The sequence below is a fragment of the Pan troglodytes genome, chromosome 19, assembly GCF_028858775.2.
Source record: "Pan troglodytes isolate AG18354 chromosome 19, NHGRI_mPanTro3-v2.0_pri, whole genome shotgun sequence".
In the NCBI taxonomy this organism is placed as follows: Eukaryota; Metazoa; Chordata; class Mammalia; order Primates; family Hominidae; genus Pan; species Pan troglodytes.
The window spans coordinates 74,830,006-74,848,647 of NC_072417.2; the positions used below are offsets into that span (position 1 = coordinate 74,830,006).

Sequence of the window (18,642 nt, forward strand, 5' to 3'; positions counted from 1 at the left end):
CAGTGAGCCAAGATTGCACCATTGCACTCCAGCCTGGGTGACAGATATATATATATATATATATATAAATAAATAAATATATATATATAAATATAAATTGCAAGCATTTTTTTCATTAAAAAATTAAAGAAAGTCTGTGAGGACGTTTCCTGTGTTAAGTGACTTCCGCTGCTAACTTACAGATCCTCTACCACAACTATTATTTGTACCTACCAGAATATGTATACCCAACAAAGCTCTGTTGGGTGCCTTTCTTTTATTACAGCTCTCATCATACTGTACCATATTGCACAAGCGTTTACTTGTATGCAAATTAGGCTATGAATTCCTGATGAATACGATCCCTTTCTTATTCAACTTTGGTATCCCTAGAACATAGCACAGTTCTTGATGCAAAGCAGACTCTCAAAGTATGTCAGATGAATGAATGGATTAATGAATACCAGCTAATATGGAAAGCTGTTCTTATCCTTAGGAGTCACAGTGTGCAGGAGAGACAGACTTGTACACAATTAATTGCAATATCATACAGTACATATTACCTTGGGACATAGGCAGGAAAAATTAATTTTGTCCAGGGTGATAATGGGACTAAAAGGCTTTTACAAATAGGCTGACATTTAGGCTAATTAGCTGATGTGAAGTCAAATTCATATTTTAGAATACAATTGTGTTATAATAATTATCTTCATGAGAATCTCAAACAAAATTGCAAAAGTCCAACATTCTTTTTGTAGGTAAATTTGGCAAAGGAACACCCTGTAGAATAAAAGGAAGAGAAAAGACAATCTCTGGCCCACAATTGAAGGAGTAAAGGTTTAGTAAACAGGAATGGAGAAAGGATGGAGGATTTAATGTGGTTCAGGTAATAAGAATAAAAAGTTTGGAATAGAGAAAGGTTGCTAGAGTCTAGAAATTGGTCAAATGAAATAGGCTTATGTGAGGGCTGAGAAGTAAACACATTAATAAAATGCTGAATTCAATTCATTTGGTCAGCAAATATAGTGTTGGGAGTACAAAAACAAATGCAGACAAAATAAAAAAAAAATCCCTGCCCTTATAGATCTTACATAGAATTTTTCTAATTGGAATCCATGGATTTCAATGTTCCCTTGATATTTTCTTGTTTGCAATACGTACAACTTTTAAGGTATAAAATATGATATGTAAAAATAGAAAGTAGTCATAATATTTAAGTCTTACTAATAAAGGAATAATTAAATTTTTTTTTTTTTTGAGACAGAGTCTTGCTCTGCCATCCAGGCTGGAGTGCAGTGGCACAGTCTTGGCTCACTGCAACCTCTGCCTCCCGGGTTCAAGCGATTTTCCTGACTCAGCCTCCCAAGTAGCTGGGATTACAGGCACCCGCCACCACACCCACTAATTTTTTTGTCTTTTTTTAGTAGAGGCGGGGTTTCACCATATTGGCCAGGCTGTCTTGAACTCCTGGTCTCAAGTGATTCACACACCTCGGCCTCCCAAAGTGCTGAGATTATAGGCATGAGCCACCACACCTGACCTAGATTTTTAAAAATAAAAAGCTTAAAGTGTTTTTCAGCACATGGACCAAATTCTAACAGGTTTATTAGCCCTTTGAAGGTGCAATTTCTGGATACCAAGATATCAATTATACTGTTGTTTCAGGTTCCTAACAATTAATAATTGAACAGTGCTTCAGAATTTATAAAGCACTTTTACATATTGAATGTTACCCCATTTAATCCTCAGTAACAACGTTTTTATTTATTTATTTTTGCACACTTTTTTTTGGGTAGAAAACAAAGCTGAGGCTAAAGAGGTAAAGTAAAATGACCAAGTTTTGCAGGGCAAAACTCAAACTCATTCCCTTGACCAGCTAGTCCAAAAGAGCTTCCATATACTCTTCTGCACTTGATTCTCATGTTTGATCTACTTCTTATTATCCCCATTTTAAGATGAAAAAACAGAAGTTCAGAGAGATTAAATAACTTGCCCAAAGTAAGTTGGCAGGTGGAGCTGGAATATATTTCCATGTCTAATGGTAACAAAATTCATGTATATTGCCAATCAACTTTAAAGACAAATATAGAAATATTAATATATCAACTTACTTTATTGTAATTTTTATTTTTAAAATGTTTTAAAGAGATGGGATCTCGCTACATTGCCCAGATAGTGCACTGCACTCTCGATCTCCTGAACTCAGGCAATCCTCATGCCTCAGCCTCCTAAGTAGCTGGGACTACAGGTGTGTGCCACTGTGCCCAGCTTTACTTTATTGTAATGTATATTAGGTGAGCTTATAATCTAAATAATTCCTTAGTTTAAGGTTATGCCTATCTCCAACAATGATACTAAAAAATGGTACAAAATAAGCTTTTATAGTTCCTACTTGCTCCTGCTTTAGGTAATAATTCAACTCCATCAGCAATACCATAAAGTCCTGACTAGCAAGGCAGGTCCGTGGGTGCTTTCACAACAGATAAAAAAGATTAACATTTTGAAAGGATAGTTAACTTTAAATATGAATACCATAACATCAGTTAGACAAACAGGGAAGAAGATGGCCGAATAGGAACAGCTCTGGTCTGCAGCTCCCAGCGTGATCAATGGAAAAGACAGGTGATTTCTGCATTTCCAACTGAGGTACCTGGTTCATCTCATTTGGACTGGTTGGACAGTGGGTACAGCTCACAGAGGGCGAGCTGAAGCAGGGTGGGGCATTGCCTCACCCAGGAAGCACAAGGGGTTGGGAGATTTCACTTTCCTAGCCAAGGGAAGCCGTGACAGACTGTACCTGGAAAAAACAGGACACTCCCGCCCAAATACTGTGCTTTTCCCACAGTCTTAGCAACCGGCAGACCAGGAGATTATCTCCTGTGCCTGGTTTGGCAAGTCCCATGCCCACGGAGCCTTGCTCACTGCTAGAGCAGCAGTCTGAGATCAACCTGCAAGGCTGCAGCCTGGCTAGGGGAGGGGCATCCGCCATTGCTGAGGCTTGAGTAGGTAAACAAAGTGGCCAGGAAGCTCAAACTGGGTGGAGCCCACTGCAGCCCAGCAAGGCCTACTGCCTCTGTAGACCCTACCTCTGTGGGCAGGGCATAGCTGAACAAAAGGCAGCAGAAACTTCTGCAGACTTAAACATCCCTGTCTGACAGCTCTGAAGAGAGCAGTGGTTCTCCCAGCACGGTGTTTGAGCTCTGAGAATGGACAGACTGCTTCCTCAAGTGGGTCCCTGACCCCCGTGTAGCCTAACTGGGAGACACCTCCCAGTAGGGGCCGACAGACACCTCATACAGGCAGGTGCCCCTCTGGGATGAAGCTTCCAGAGGAAGGATCAGGCAGCAATATTTGCTGTTCTGCAGCCTCCGCTGGTGATACCCAGGCAAACAGGGTCTGGAGGGGACCTCCAGCAAACTCCAACAGACCTGCAGCTGAGGGACCTGACTGTTAGAAGGAAAACTAACAAAACATAAAGGAATAGCATCAACATCAACAAAAAGGACATCCACACCAAAAGCCCATCTGTAGGTCACCAACATCAAAGACCAAAGATAGATAAAACCACAAAGAAGGGGAGAAACCAGAGCAGAAAAGCTGAATATTCTAAAAACCAGAGTGCTGCTTCTCCTCCAAAAGATCGCAGCTCCTCACCAGCAATGGAACAAAGCTGGACGGAGAATGACTTTGACGAGTTGACAGAAATAGGCTTCAGAAGGTTGGTAGTAACAAACTTCTCTGAGCTAAAGAAGCATGTTCTAACCCATCACAAGAAAGCTAAAAACCTTGAAAAAGGGTTAGACGAATGGCTAACTAGAATAAACAATGTAGAGAAGACCTTAAATGACCTGATGGAGCTGAAAACCATGGCATGAGAACTTCGTGACGCATGCACAAGCTTCAACAGCTGATTTGATCAAGTGGAAGAAAGGGTATCAGTGATTGAAGATCAAATTAATGAAATAAAGCAAGAAGACAAGATTAGAGAAAAGAGAGTAAAAAGAAACGAACAAAGCCTCCAAAAAATATGGGACTATGTGAAAAGACCAAATCTACGTTTGATTGGTGTACCTGAAAGTGATGGGGAGAATGGAACCAAGTTGGAAAACACTCTTCAGGATATTATCCAGGAGAACTTCCCCAACATAGCAAGGCAGGCCAACATTCAAATTCAGGAAATACAGAGAACACCACAAAGATACTCCTTGAGAACAGCAACCCCAAAACACATAATTTTCAGATTCACCAAGGTTGAAATGAAGGAAAAGATGTTAAGGGCAGCCAGAGAGAAAGGTCAGGTTACCCACAAAGGGAAACACATCAGACTAACAGCAGATCTCTCGGCAGAAACCCTACAAGTCAGAAGAGAGTGGAAGCCAATATGCAACATTCTTAAAGAAAAGAATTTTCAACCCAGAATTTCATATCCAGTCAAACTAAGCTTTATAAGTGAAGGAGAAATAAAATCCTTTACGAACAACCAAATGCTGAGAGATTCTGTCACCACCAGGCTTGCCTAACAATAGCTCCTGAAGGAAGCACTAAACATGGTACAACCAGTACCAGCTACTGCAAAAACATGCCAAATTGTAAAGACCATCAATGCTATGAAGAAACTGCAACAATTAGTGGGCAAAATAACCAGCTAACATCATAATGACAGGATCAAATTCACACATAATAATATTAACCTTAAATGTAAATGGGCTAAATGCCCCAATTAAAAGATACAGACTGGCAAATTGGATAAAAAGTCAAGACCCATCAGTGTGCTATATTCAGGAGACCCATCTCACGTGCACACATAGGCTCAAAATAAAGGGATGGAGGAAGATGTGTCAAGCAAATGGAAAGCCAAAAAAAGCAGGGGTTGCAATCCTAGGCTCTGATAAAACAGAATTTAAACCAACAAAGATCAAAAGAGACAAGGTCATTACATAATGGTAAAGGGAACAATTCAACAAGAAGAGCTAACTATCCTAAATATATATGCATCCAATACAGGAGCACCCAGATTCACAAAGCAAGTCCTTAGAGACTTACAAAGAGACTTAGACTCCCACACAATAATAATGGGAGACTTTAACACCCCACTGTCAATATTAGACAGATCAACAAGACAGAAGGTTAACAAGGATATCCAGGACTTGAACTCAGCTCTGCACCAAGTGGACCTAATAGAAAGCTACAGAACTCTCCACCCCAAATCAACAGAATATACATTCTTCTCAGCACCACATCGCACTTATTCCAAAACTGACCACATAATTGGAAGTAAAGCACTCCTCAGCAAATATAAAAGAACAGAAATCACAACAAACTGTCTCTCAGACCACAGTACAATCCAATTAGAACTCAGGATTAAGAAACTCACTCAAAACCACATAACTACATGGAAACTGAACAACCTGCTCCTGAATGACTACTGGGTAAATAACAAAGCGAAAGCAGGAATAAAGATGTTCTTTGAAACCAATGAGAACAAAGACACCACGTACCAGAATCTCTCAGTGTGTAGAGGGAAATTTATAGCACTAAATGCCCATAAGAGAAAGCAGGAAAGATCTAAAATTGACACCCTAACATCACAATGAAAAGAACTAGAGAAGCAAGAGCAAACAAATTCAAAAGCTAGCAGAAGGCAAGAAATAACTAAGATCAGAGCAGAATTAAAGGAGATAGAGACACAAAAAAACCCTTCAAAATAAGTCAGTGAATCCAGAGCTGGTTTTTTGAAAAGATCAACAAAATTGATAGACCACTAGCGAGACTAATAAAGAAGAAAAGAAAGAAGAATCATATAGATGCAGTAAAAAATGATAAAGGGGATTTCACCACCGATCCCACAGAAATACAAACTACCATCAGAGACTACTATAAACACCTCTATGCAAATAAACTAGAAAATCTACAAGAAATGGATAAATTCCTCGACACATACACCCTCCCAAGACTAAACCAGGAAGGTGAATCTCTGAATAGACCAATAACAGGTTCTGAAATTGAGGCAATAATTAATAGCCTGCCAACCAAAAAAAGTCCAAGACCAGAGAGATTCACAGCCGAATTCAACCAGAGGTACAAAGAGGAGCTGGTACCATTTCTTCTCTAACTATTCTAATCAATAGAAAAAGAGGGAATCCTCCCTAATTCATTTTATGAGGCCAGCATCATCCTGATACCAAAGCCTGGCAGAGACACAACCAAAAAAGAGACCAATATTAAGTAGGAATTTTCCCTATTTAATAAATGGTGCTGGGAAAACTGGCTAGCCATATGTAGAAAGCTGAAACTGGATCCCTTCCTTATACCTTACACCACAATTAATTCAAGATGGATTGAAGACTTAAATATTAGACCTACAACCATAAAAACACTAGAAGAAAACCTAGGCAATACCATTTAGGACATAGGCATGGGCAAAGACTTCATGACCACAACACCAAAAGCAATGGCAACAAAAGCCAAAATTGATAAATGGGATCTAATTAAACTAAAGAGCTTCTGCACAGCAAAAGAAACTACCGTCAGAGTGAACAGGCAACCTACAGAATGGGAGAAAATTTTTGCAATCTACCCATCTGATAAAGGGCTAATATCCAGAATCTACAAAGAACTTAAACAAATTTACAAGAAAAAACCCCATCAAAAAGTGGGCAAAGGATATGAACAGACACTTCTCAGAAGAAGACATTTATACAGCCAACAGACATATGAAAAAATGCTCATCATCACTGGTCATCAGAGAAATGCAAATCAAAACCACAATGAGATACCATCTCATGCCAGTTAGAATGGTGATCGTTAAAAAGTCAGGAAACAATAGATGCTGGAGAGGATGTGGAGAAATAGGAACGCTTTCACACTGTTGGTGGGAGTGTAAATTAGTTCAACCATTGTAGATGACAGTGTGGCAATTCCTCAAGGATCTGGAACTAAAAATACCATTTGACCCAGTAATCCCATTACTGGGTATATACCTAAAAGATTATAAATCATGCTACTATAAAGACACATGCACATATATGTTTATTGCGGCACTATTCACAATAGCAAAGACTTGGAACCAACCCAAATGTCCATCAATGATAGACTGGTTTAAGAAAATGTGGCACATATACACCATGGAATACTATGCAGCTATAAAAAAGGATGAGTTCATGTCCTTTGCAGGGACATGGATGAAACTGGAAACCATCATTCTAAGCAAACTGTCACAAGGACAGAACACCAAACACCCTGTGTTCTCACTCATAGGTGGGAATTGAACAATGAGAACACTTGGACACAGGGCGGGGAACATCACACACTGGGGCCTGTCTGGGGGTAGGGGTCTGGGGGAGGGATAGCTTAGGAGTAATACCTAATGTAAATGATGAGTTGATGGGTGCAGCAAACCAGCATGGCACATGTATACCTATGTAACAAACCTGCATGTTGTGCACATATACCCTAGAACTTAAAGTATAATAAAAATAAATTAATTAAAAAAATAAAAGTACAGGAAAAAAAGAAAAACAGGGAAAATATACGAAGACAATACTGCATCTAAAATAATAACAAACAGTACTAAATACTTTTAAAACTTTTCAACTATATGTGAATCATATATAAAAGATAATGGCACCTAGTTTACAGAAATGGTATGCCTCTTGTACAATTTTGTGTTTTATAATAGCAAGGAGCCAAATCAAACTTTAATATTGAATTCTATAAATATTAATGTAAAATATTTTCATGTGAAATATGAAATTTTGGGGAAAGCGTTAAGATAATCAAAATAATATAAATTCCCGAATAAAGGAAGACTGAGCCAAGAAAATACAAAGTTATTATAAAATGTACTAAAATATCTACCTAATTATGCCTTGTTACACATTCCTTTTAATCAGTATTTACCATTGGGTTTTCAAAGGTTAATTTCTGGGAACAGTAAATTTCATATAGCTTTTGTTTTCTTTGCAATACATTGATGCTTGTTTATTACAGAGTGGAATTTGGTGTAAGATGGGTTGTTTTGGACCTGGTCCAAGAGGGTTTAGTTACTGAAAGCACCTCATTATAAGGTAGTCTTACCAATAAGGTGATCCGCTGGCTCAGATCCCATGTATATTATAACAAGGCTCCATTGTGGAGTACAGGAAGTCAGGCAGCTAATGGTTCTATCAAATGAAACTTAAGAAACAAAATTCTTTTTTTTTTTTGAGACATGAAAATTGTTTAAGGCTAGGGGATCATAAGCCTTGGTCACTTTTCCAAATTTCTATTTCCTGATGTTCTTTATTGTATCTTTCATAGCTCTGCAGTTATTTTACGTTAAGGTTTTAGCTTTCTTACATTCATTGCTTGATCTGGTCTTAAAATTTTTTTTGATTATCATCAATACTATCTATTTACAAAAGATTAACTGCATTTACCTATGGAAATAGATAATAAACCACCAAGAATTCATAAAGGTTAAATTCTTGTGTAACTCATTGAGAAATCAGCGTTTAAAAGAGCACATGCGAGAATAATTGTGCGGTAATCAAATACAAAAGAATGCCATCACTTAGAGATGACCATGATAACCAGCCTTTCAAGTGATTTGACAACAGGTGCTTTGATTTCATGAAATTTTGTAAGCAGCCCTAAAGAATTAAATATTTTAAATGCGTTTTAGTATAGGAAAGTAATACAAAAAAGTCCAGTTGCAGAAAAATAATGGGGAAAAGCTTTTTGTTAAAATTAATGTTTTGAATAGAAAGATCTTAACAACAAAGCCTTATAGAAACTTAGAAACAGTGCCAAATTTAAACCCATGTAATAACTAAGTGCATAGAAACATAGTAATAGTTTTATAACACAATTCTAGACAGTTTTAAATAATGTAATCAAGTCATGAAACATCTACTCTTTACACTGTACCTTTATTCCATGAACAAAGCCCTGTCTCTAACTGGTAGTTTTCCTGGTTTGCAGCCTGTGTGCTCTATATACTTTCAGTCCTTGAATAAATTCAGTATTAGATAATTATTTCATGTGCATTGAATGTGTCACATAAATTATTTGATAAACAATCTCTACCTTATACATCTCAAAAGCTTAAAAAATAAGCCAGCCAAATAATTTTTCTTTCCTCAAATCTTTATTGTCAGTCTATCACCTATATATCTATAGTTAGGGAAGCTTTCATATAGAGCAAGGGTGCACTCCAGATATATGATTCATCTACTAATTAATAATGAATAACTTGCAATGTGCCAGGTGCTCTTTTAAAAGCATTTAGATGTTTTAACTTATTTAACTCTATAAACATTTCTTTTAAAAGTATGTTATCAGTAATGAAAATGGCCTACATCCTACTCTATAAAGGCCAGTAGTTTACTTCTTGGAATATCATCTTGGTCAAAGTCATGATCTGAGGAGAATATACACCTGTTTCAACAGTGATTATCATTGTATAAAATTTTTGAAACACCTTTTGGAATTACTAAAGGGTTGTGACACATCTCTATGTACATTCTCAGTAATGAAAATTTTTAACTTCAGGGAGAATTAAATTTTGGAAAGAATAAAAAATATCTAGGCCAGGCATGGTGGCTCACGTCTGTAATCCCAACACTTTGGGAGGCCGAGGTGGGCAGATCACTTGAGGTCAGGAGTTTGAGACCAGCCTGGCCAACATGGTGAAACCCTGTCTATACTTAAAAAAAAAAAAAAAAAAAAAAAAATTAGCTGGGTGCAGTGGTGTACACCTGTAATCCCAGCTACGCAGGAGGCTGAGACATGAGAATCGCTTTAACCTGCGAGGCAGAGGTTGCAGTGAGCCAAGATCGTGCCTTTGCACTCCAGCCTGAGCGACAGAGCAAGACTGTCTAAAACAAACAAACAAAAACATATCTAGCTAGGGAAAGGGGAAAGTATTGGAGATGAAGTTGGGTAATAACACTAAGATATGAATAATATGCTTAATTTTCTCATGTAGTTTACCAATTCTAAAGGTAATTTCTTTCTTTCTTTTTTTTTTTTTGAGACGGAGTCCCGCTCTGTCGCCCAGGCTGGAGTGCAGTGGCGCGATCTCGGCTCACTGCAAGCTCCACCTCCCGGGTTCACGCCATTCTCCTGCCTCAGCCTCCTGAGTAGCTGGGACTACAGGCGCCCACCACCACGCCCGGCTAATTTTTTGTATTTTTAGTAGAGACGGGGTTTCACCGTGTTAACCAGGATGGTCTCCATCTCCTGACCTCGTGATCCGCCCGCCTCGGCCTCCCAAAGTGCTGGGATTACAGGCGTGAGCCACCGCGCCTGGCCCTAAAGGTAATTTTAAAAGTCCTCAAAATGTTTTAATTGTAGCATTGCAAAAAATAAATATCTAGCTTTCCAAGTTATTATGCACATATACCATCTGTGTCAGTCTGTTCTCATGCTGCTAATAAAGTCATACCCAAGACTGGGTAATTTATAAAGGAAAGAGGTTTAATTTACTCACAGTTCTGCATGACTGAGGAGGCCTCAAGAAACTTACAATCATGGCGGAAGGCAACTTTTCACAGGGCAGCAGGAGAGAAGAATGAGAGTGAAGCAGGGAAAAGCTACTTATAAAATCATCAGGTCTCATAAGAACTCAGTATCACGAGAACCGCATGAGGGTAACCGCCCCCACGATTCAATTACCTCCCACTGGGTCCTTCCCACAACACGTCGGGATTATGGGAACTACAATTCAAGATGAGATCTGGGTGGGGACACAGCCAAACCACGTCACCATCGTTCCCTAAATGTAAATGAGTAAGAGCCACTTTACTTTTTAAATGAAATAATATGCTTTATTTTAACCGTTCTGGAACAAAAGCAAATGAAAATCGACTCAGAATATCAACAGACATTCCTTTATAGATTCTCAAAGCACAAAGAAATTTGTATGATTTTATAGTACTAACCGCTGCATTTTACAGATGAAACTAATTCCCTGAAGGGTGTGGTGATTGCCAATATGACTTAGCAAATTAGTGGCAGAGCCAGGTGTAGAGCCCAAGTCTCTTGTCTTCTACCAGGTATTTATTCGTTTCACTACCCTACTATCCCTATCTGTGGTTTAAGAATAATACCAGAGGAGATAAATTGTTTCACCCTTTCAAAACAATGTAAAAATTACCTTCTAATCGAGTATTTGGTATTTACTGCTCAATGATCAACTAGAAAAAATATATAACACTAGATGGGATCTAATATATTCTAAATTCTTTAACTGGTAACTTGTCAATTTAAATGTCTTTGAACTACGCGTAGAGTTGTAACATCAAATGCTATAGAAACAAGCTGTAAAAATCTAAATGTCTCAAAATGGAAGCAAAGACATACCTATATAATAATTCATTTATCCAAATGAAATGTGAAGTAAATCCTTACTGGAAATTTTGACTTGAAAATAATAGACCATACAGAATTCTTGGATAGCTCATAAAATTTCAATTCAAATTACTCACAAAAAGTCCCAATGCCCAGTGAATAACAGATGTTTCTTAAAAAGAGATCAATGAATGTATTTTTGGAATGATGTCAGAGATGAGCCTCTTTTATAATCATTTTTGATTAGACATATAGCTTCATTCACAAAAACACAAACAAGGTCAAAATTCACAGAAAGGATTACTGTGCCCTAAGGAAACATATTTTAGCTGCAGCTATAAATGTGGGTTTGCTTATCAAATTTATATATGAAGTTTTCTATCTTAATCATTGTATAACTAAAGCTTATGCTAGAACAATACCAGAGAGGATAAATTGTTTCACCCTTTCTAAACAATGTAGAAATTACCTTCTAGTCTAGTGTTTGGTACTTATTACTCACTGATCCACTCTTAATACTAAGCAGGATCTAGTATTTTTTTCCACAATGATGGTGAAGCTAAATAATTAGAATAGAAAATTTGGAATACTTCATTTGGCATTTTATATCTTTACGTCAATTTGTTTATGACGTGTTTGGTTTTAGGTTTATTATACAAAGAATGTAAAACAATTTCAATTAAAAATGCATACTACTTTCTTAATTTCTCTTAATTACTTATAAGTAGGCAGTTTAATAACGAAATAAACCTTTCAAGACAAATGGTGATCTCTGAAAAAGTCTTGGACTGATTTGAGGTAAAATCTATAGTGAAATATGACTGAGGTGTGACTAGATTAGACTGCTGTTAATTTTTATGTATCAGTGTGAAAACAAATGGATGAAGAGAACCACCTAATATGAATATTTACGTGAAACTAGAAGTGCCCTAGGATCTTTGAATAATTTTAAATTGCATTTAGCTAAGGAAGACTTATTTGAGGACAATACTTTGTATGAATTACTTTATCAAAACTCAAGAATGGGCCAGGCACTGTGGCTCACACCTGTAATCCCAGCAACTTAGGGAGGCAGAGAAGGGCAGATCACGAGGCCAGGAGTTCGAGACCAGCCTGGCCAACATGGTGAAACCCCATCTCTACTAAAAATACAAAAACTAGCTGGGCATGGTGGTGCACACCTGTAGTCCCAGCTACTCAGAAGGCTGAGGCAGGAGAATCGCTTGAACCTGGAGGTGAAGGTTGCAGTGAGCCGAGAGCACACCACTGCATTCCAGCCTGGGCAACAGACCAAGACTCTGTCTCAAAAAAAAAAACAACCCAAAAACTCAAGAATAATAACATTTACATTTCTGAACATAAAATAGGTTTTTAAAAAGTATGCCACTTATTCAATTTACAAATTATTACTTACAAAAGAGTTTAACATAAGCATGATGACATATTTTTACTTAGCTTGAGAGTTAAGTATTATTACTTAAAACCAGGAAACATGCCTTTATTTTTGGAAGGAGATGGTTTAAAGTTCTTTATTTCTATTTCATGAGTTTTTCCCAGTTCCAGTTCCTTTATCCAAGTTGTTTTTACATTACCATCAATGTCATCAATTTTACTTTCTTCAATATGCAGAATTCCATTCAACTTTGTATCTATGCAATCCTCAGCTTTCACTTCTCTGGCTGAATCTACTTCTTTTATAGTTCTAATTTCAAAAAGGTCTTTAGCTAAAATGCAATCTGAATTGTTAGCCAACCTATTTCCTCTATCAGTTTCGGCTAGGTCATTTTTTTCTTCATCTGTATCTTCAGGATCATAAAGTTCAGGTGTAAAATAGATAGATTCATCTTCTGCTTCTGTTTCAAAATCTCTATTTGAAGTGGACTGTTTATCTTCTTCACTTACTAGAGACAATTCAATGTCTGGATCCAGGGCTTCTTCAGAACAGAGTGGATGTTCAGAATGATTTTTTCTAGTAAGGGTGGCATCAATCTTTAATGATGAAATAATGGTTTCTGATTGAGGGCATGATCCAAACGATGTGTTTACTGTCAGATTTGAGGATTCACATTTATCAGTGAAGGGCAAAACAGTTTTACTTTCCATCTTTTCTGTTTTGAAACGGGGAGGACTAGAGGCACTATTCTCTGATGACCTGAGCTCAGGTGTTGCCTTCGGTATTTTACCAGTAAAATACTGTCCCAAAGAATTAAAGCTTGACCAGCTAACTCTCTTTGTTTGTTTGTTGAAAGTTGGGCTTGTGGATCTGGAAATCACAATTTTTTCTGCTTTCCCTGCTTCTTCCAGGAATACTGGATCATCTAAGAATACAAGAATTTAAGAGATTTAACTTTCTGCTCCTAGCTAACGTAATTGCTAGGTTAAAATAATTATTTATTAGAAATACCTAAATAACTGTATAGGATACATAACTTAGAGCCCCCAACGAATACTAGTGGATTTTCATCTTGGAACAGAATATTAACTCTGAAAGAAATCTTAGGTCTCTAATGTTTCCTAGCCCAAGTTATAATGCTGTCTGGTAAACTATCAAATTCCACAGCAGGGAGCTCAAGAATGAATGAGGAAAGAAGGGGCAAAAGGGAAGAGGAAGGGAGCTGAGTAAAGGAGGGAACAGGCTGTAAACATTTGCCTTGAAAATCCACTAACCAGTGACTGAGAAAAACTTACCTAGACTAATTCTTTTATTTAATAAATAAGGAAAGTGACATAAGGCTAAGTTATTTGCTCAAAGTTATAAAACTGGTTAGTAAGAAGACCAAGACTAGAAACTAGGTTTCCTGATTACCAAGTTAATCGGCTTGAATTCACTATTTATAGTGAATTTTGTATTACTATTTTGTAGTATTTATATACAAAATTGTATTACTATTTTGTAGTACTTATATACTACAAAATACATGTTTAAAAATTGATGTTTTTCTTTTTTTTAGTCTGAGTTTTGCTTTTGTTGCCCAGGCTGGAGTGCAATGGCGCAATCCTGGCTCACTGCAACCTCCACCTCCCAGTTCAAGCAATTCTCCTGCCTCAGCCTCCTGAGTAGCTGGGATTACAGACAGCTGCCTCCACACCCAGCTAATTTTTGTATTTTTTAAGTAGAGACGGTGTTTCACCACACTGGTCAGGCTGGTCTCGGACTCCTGACCTCGGATGATCCACCCGCCTTGGATATATGAATTAAAACAACTGAAATTATATCCAATGGAATAGACCAGAGTTTGGCAAACCTTTTCTGTCACAGGCCAGATAGGAATATTTAGGCTTTGTGGGGCATAATGTATCTGTTGCGACTACTCAATTATGCTGTTCTAGTGCAATACACACAAATACTCAACTCTGCTGTTGTTTCTAAAATGTAAATAAATGGGCATGACTACATTTCATTAAACTTTATTTACAAAAACAGGCAGCAGGCCAAATTTGGCCCATGGGCCACAGTTTGCCAATCTGATACAGATGATTATTTCAAAATATTTTAAAATATTATTTTTCATCACTTAAAATAAATGTCTCTCACCTCCTAAAAATAAGTTCATGAGAACTATCTATATAGGAAAAGAAGTTCATATAGAAGTATCTACATAAAAATTAGGCCAAATTTTTATATAACCTTTAGAATAACATCTACCACTTACATGGTACTTTACAATGCTGTGATATTTATAATTTTGACCTTTACAACCCAACCTGAAGGGATAGCTAGGCAGGCATTTTTTTTTCCTATTACAACTCAAAAAGGACAAATGACTTGCTCATGATCACAAAGCTAGTAAGTGGCAAAGCCAGTTAGTGGAAAACCAGAAAATATACTCTGGTCTCCTGACAAAAGTTTGTTCCCATTACAGTACACCATACTGTTTCACTACTTTATGATAACACCTTATATTACAAACCACCATATTTAAGGAATTAATCTATACCCAAATAAATATCATTTCACTAAATATAATGAAAGACTTCTCTATCAAAGGTAAATGGGAAGAACTTTTCATACTTTTCTCCTTTCTGGAGATAATGCTACTCGGTAGAGGTGAATTTTTGGTAATAATTTTAGGACACTGTAGTTCCTGGACACATATCTTTGCTTCATCTTCCACAAAATTTTCTGGTGATAGATGACTTGCTGCTTCCAGTAAATAAGGTGGGGTACTGTACTTTAAAGAGGTCATTTCAAGTGTAGACTCATTGTCCTGTATATTGGTTCTGTCCTTTATGGATACATTAAGAACTTTTTGATGCTTTTTGGAAAATTCAGCCAAGGACTCCAGTGCACTTTCAAAGGTTGAATGGTGCTGAATCTGCTGCCGTACCCATTTAGAAAGTCCTAAAGAAAAAGGTAAACCCAGGGAAAATTTGGTTACTTAGTTATTAAAATATTACATGCTAAGGTGATACACTTGCTTTTTCTAGTGAAGTAATCTAATTTGTATTTTGAATATACAGAATGGTTCTCCATATGTTTTTTCTGCAATTCAGCAATTTTACTACATATGTATCAGTAACATATGAGTAACATTCTCTTTATATACAGTAATTGTCAAATGGAGAGAGCAAAGAGGCAGTAGAAGTAGGGCAGAGATGGGAAAACATATTCTCTGGTTAAGAATAACTGGTGAATATGGCAAATTTAATTTCATCATAATTCCCCACAAAAATTGCCTTTTTTTTGTAGGGAAACTAGAAGTTGTAAACAATACAACTTTCCATTCTAATATTCTAAATTTTACTCCTTTTGCAAAAATAATTTCAAGATTCTAGTCTCAAGTTTTTTTGTTCCCTTCCTCCACCAATTCCAAATATATCTTAAATTAAAATTATTCTGGAGGTGAAATAAATAACACTGTCTTATGGGCAAATCACATCCCTTCTGAATTTTTATGATATAATTATTTTTAATATATAATCAAGTTATAAAGGATATGATTTGACCTGTGACATAAAAACTGCACAAAAATGAAACCTAAGAGTTTAAGGCGTTTTCTAGTATGGTGTGCTTCCAAATGAAATGCAAAATCAGGTATTTGGCCTTTTACAAAATAAATATTCCCTGCTAGCATCATCTTTTGGAGGAATTAGTTTTAAAAGTCACTATAGGGTAAAAATTTAAGTTCTAGATTTTAAAACTAAAAAAATTTTAAATAAGCCATTTCCCTTGAAGTTTTTTATTTTGTTCATTTGGGGAATATGATTAGACCATAAAAATATGTGAAATTCTCTAAAATTGAAAATTTTTAGGCTGAGTGTGGTGGCTCACATGTATAATCCCAGCATTTGGGGAGGCTGAGGTGGGAAGATTGCTTGAGGCCAGGAGTTCAAGGTTTCAGTGAACTATGATCACGTCACTGCACTCCAGCCTGGGCAACAGAGTAAGACCTGTCTCTAAAAAAGAAATAAGTAAATAAAAATAAGAATTTTAGTACTATATTTACCTCTTCAACTTTTTTATAATCAAAGAAAGCCTTTTCAATGTAAAATATCATTGTCTGCTTTTGAAAACTTGAAAGAATCTGAGCTCCACCTGCTGACTAGACACCAGCACTTAGCATTTTTGCCTTTAGTTACTGTTTGACCTATGCTACTGCACACTTTACGTGGAAAGGGAAGATAAAACAAATAAAGCAATATTTTCTGCTTTATGTTTTAATATCAAACCAAATACAGTAATTAAGCTCTGAAATTGAAAAGGTAGAGTCTACACCCACACATGGCTAATCTAAAACAAAATTTAACATCTCTTTATTATAATAAAATGTATTTTTTTTTAGCTAAAAGGTAATAATAAAGATACACATGTATCCCATAGCTCTTTAGTAATCACTCCTGGTATTGACTCTGAAAACTGTTTACTGTTGGATGAAACCATCGAGTGAGAAAAAAATGATACTACTGCCTGCATCAAAGCGGTAGGAAAATTTGTGGCACCCTCTTGTCATGATCCCCACTTCAGAATATACCTGGCTGCTTCTTCCTGGGGAGAAAAGAGAAAACTGGACCTTATGTCTTTTTCTGAGAGGCTGCCCCAGGGACTGGCTTCTATCTTACCTGTACTGAAGAGCTGACATGAGCTGGCATACCCTACATGCCCAGGGGCCACTAAGAACAAATGCGCTGTGCAGCAAGTTTCTGCTCCACAGGAACCACAGTGTAACAGAGGCCCATATAGTTTGATGGCCACTCCCTCAGGGGGACAGAAAAGCCTGGAGTGTGCATCCAACATCTTGGCTTTTCAAGGAGCTGTCTAGGGACTAGTTTCTGTCTTGCTTGTCATAGAGTACTGACTGGACCTAGCATACTCTGTATGCCTGGAATCTACTAAGAACAAAAGAGAGTCAGGCGTGATGGCTCATGCCTGTAATCCCAGCACTTAGGGAGGCCGAGGCAGGCAGATGACTTGAGCCCAGGAGTTTGAGACCAGCATGGACAACATAGTGAAACCCCATCTCTACAAAAAATACAAGAATTAGCTGGGTATAGTGGTGTACACCTGTGGTCCCAGTTACTTGGGAGACTGAGGTGGGAGGATCCCTTGAACCCAGGAAGCCGAGGCTGCAATGAGCTGAGATTGTACCACTGCACTCCAACATGGGCGACAGAGTGAGACCTTGACCAAAAAAAAAAAAAAAAAAAAAAAAAAAACCCAGCAAATATTTCTAATAAGGAATTTACAGACAAGTCCAAAGAAGACAGATCCACGGAAAAGGTTTGAGAGGCTCCCAGAATGCCTACCAGGGCTGATGAGTGAAGGTCTTTCCCTGTACAAAACCAGTTAGTAAACACTGTGAGAGGTGGCTGTTTTTTCAAATGTGTGGATACCATACAAGGTTACAAGAAACATAAAGAAACAGGAAAAAATAACCCTGTCAAAGGAACAAAATAAGTCTCCAGAAACCAACCCTTAAAAAAAAAAAAAGCTATATGAATTACCTGGCAAGGAATTTAAAATAACTGTCAACATGATGCTCACAAGTTCAAGAAAATAATATAGAAAAAAAGGAGAATTTCAACAAAGATAAAGAATACAAAAAAGAACTAAAGAGATTTTGGAGCTAAAAAATGCAATAACTGGACTGAAAAATTCACTATAGGGGTTCATCAGCAGACTTGATCAAGCAGAAGGAAGAATCAGGAAATTTGTTTATTTTATTTTACTTTATTTTATATATTTTATATATTTTATATTCTGTTATGTTATGTTATGTTATGTTATGTTATGTTATTTTTTGAGACAGTCTCGCTCTGTCGCCCAGGCTGGAGTGCAGTGGCGCCATCTCGGCTCACTGAAACCTCCGCCTCCCTGATTCAAGCGATTCTCCT

At 37.1% G+C, this 18,642-nt stretch overlaps 1 protein-coding gene across 11 annotated transcripts in view; it reads right to left on the reverse strand.

Annotated features, from left to right (window-relative positions):
* Positions 1-10,760: 10,760 nt before the first annotated feature.
* The window catches only part of BRIP1 (BRCA1 interacting helicase 1), a 183,653-nt gene continuing 175,771 nt past the window's right edge, over positions 10,761-18,642 (reverse strand). For 8 of the 11 annotated variants that reach the window (XM_063799129.1, XM_063799127.1, XM_511607.8 and 5 more), the window contains 2 exons: positions 15,323-15,652; positions 10,761-13,628 (listed from right to left, as the gene is read on the reverse strand). In XM_063799129.1, coding sequence (XP_063655199.1) covers positions 12,784-13,628; positions 15,323-15,652 — 1,175 coding nt within the window. In that variant the 3' untranslated portion in view covers positions 10,761-12,783. The remainder of the gene's footprint in view (positions 13,629-15,322; positions 15,653-18,642) is intronic. The other 3 variants (XM_063799125.1, XM_063799124.1, XM_063799126.1) reach the window with 1 other exon arrangement.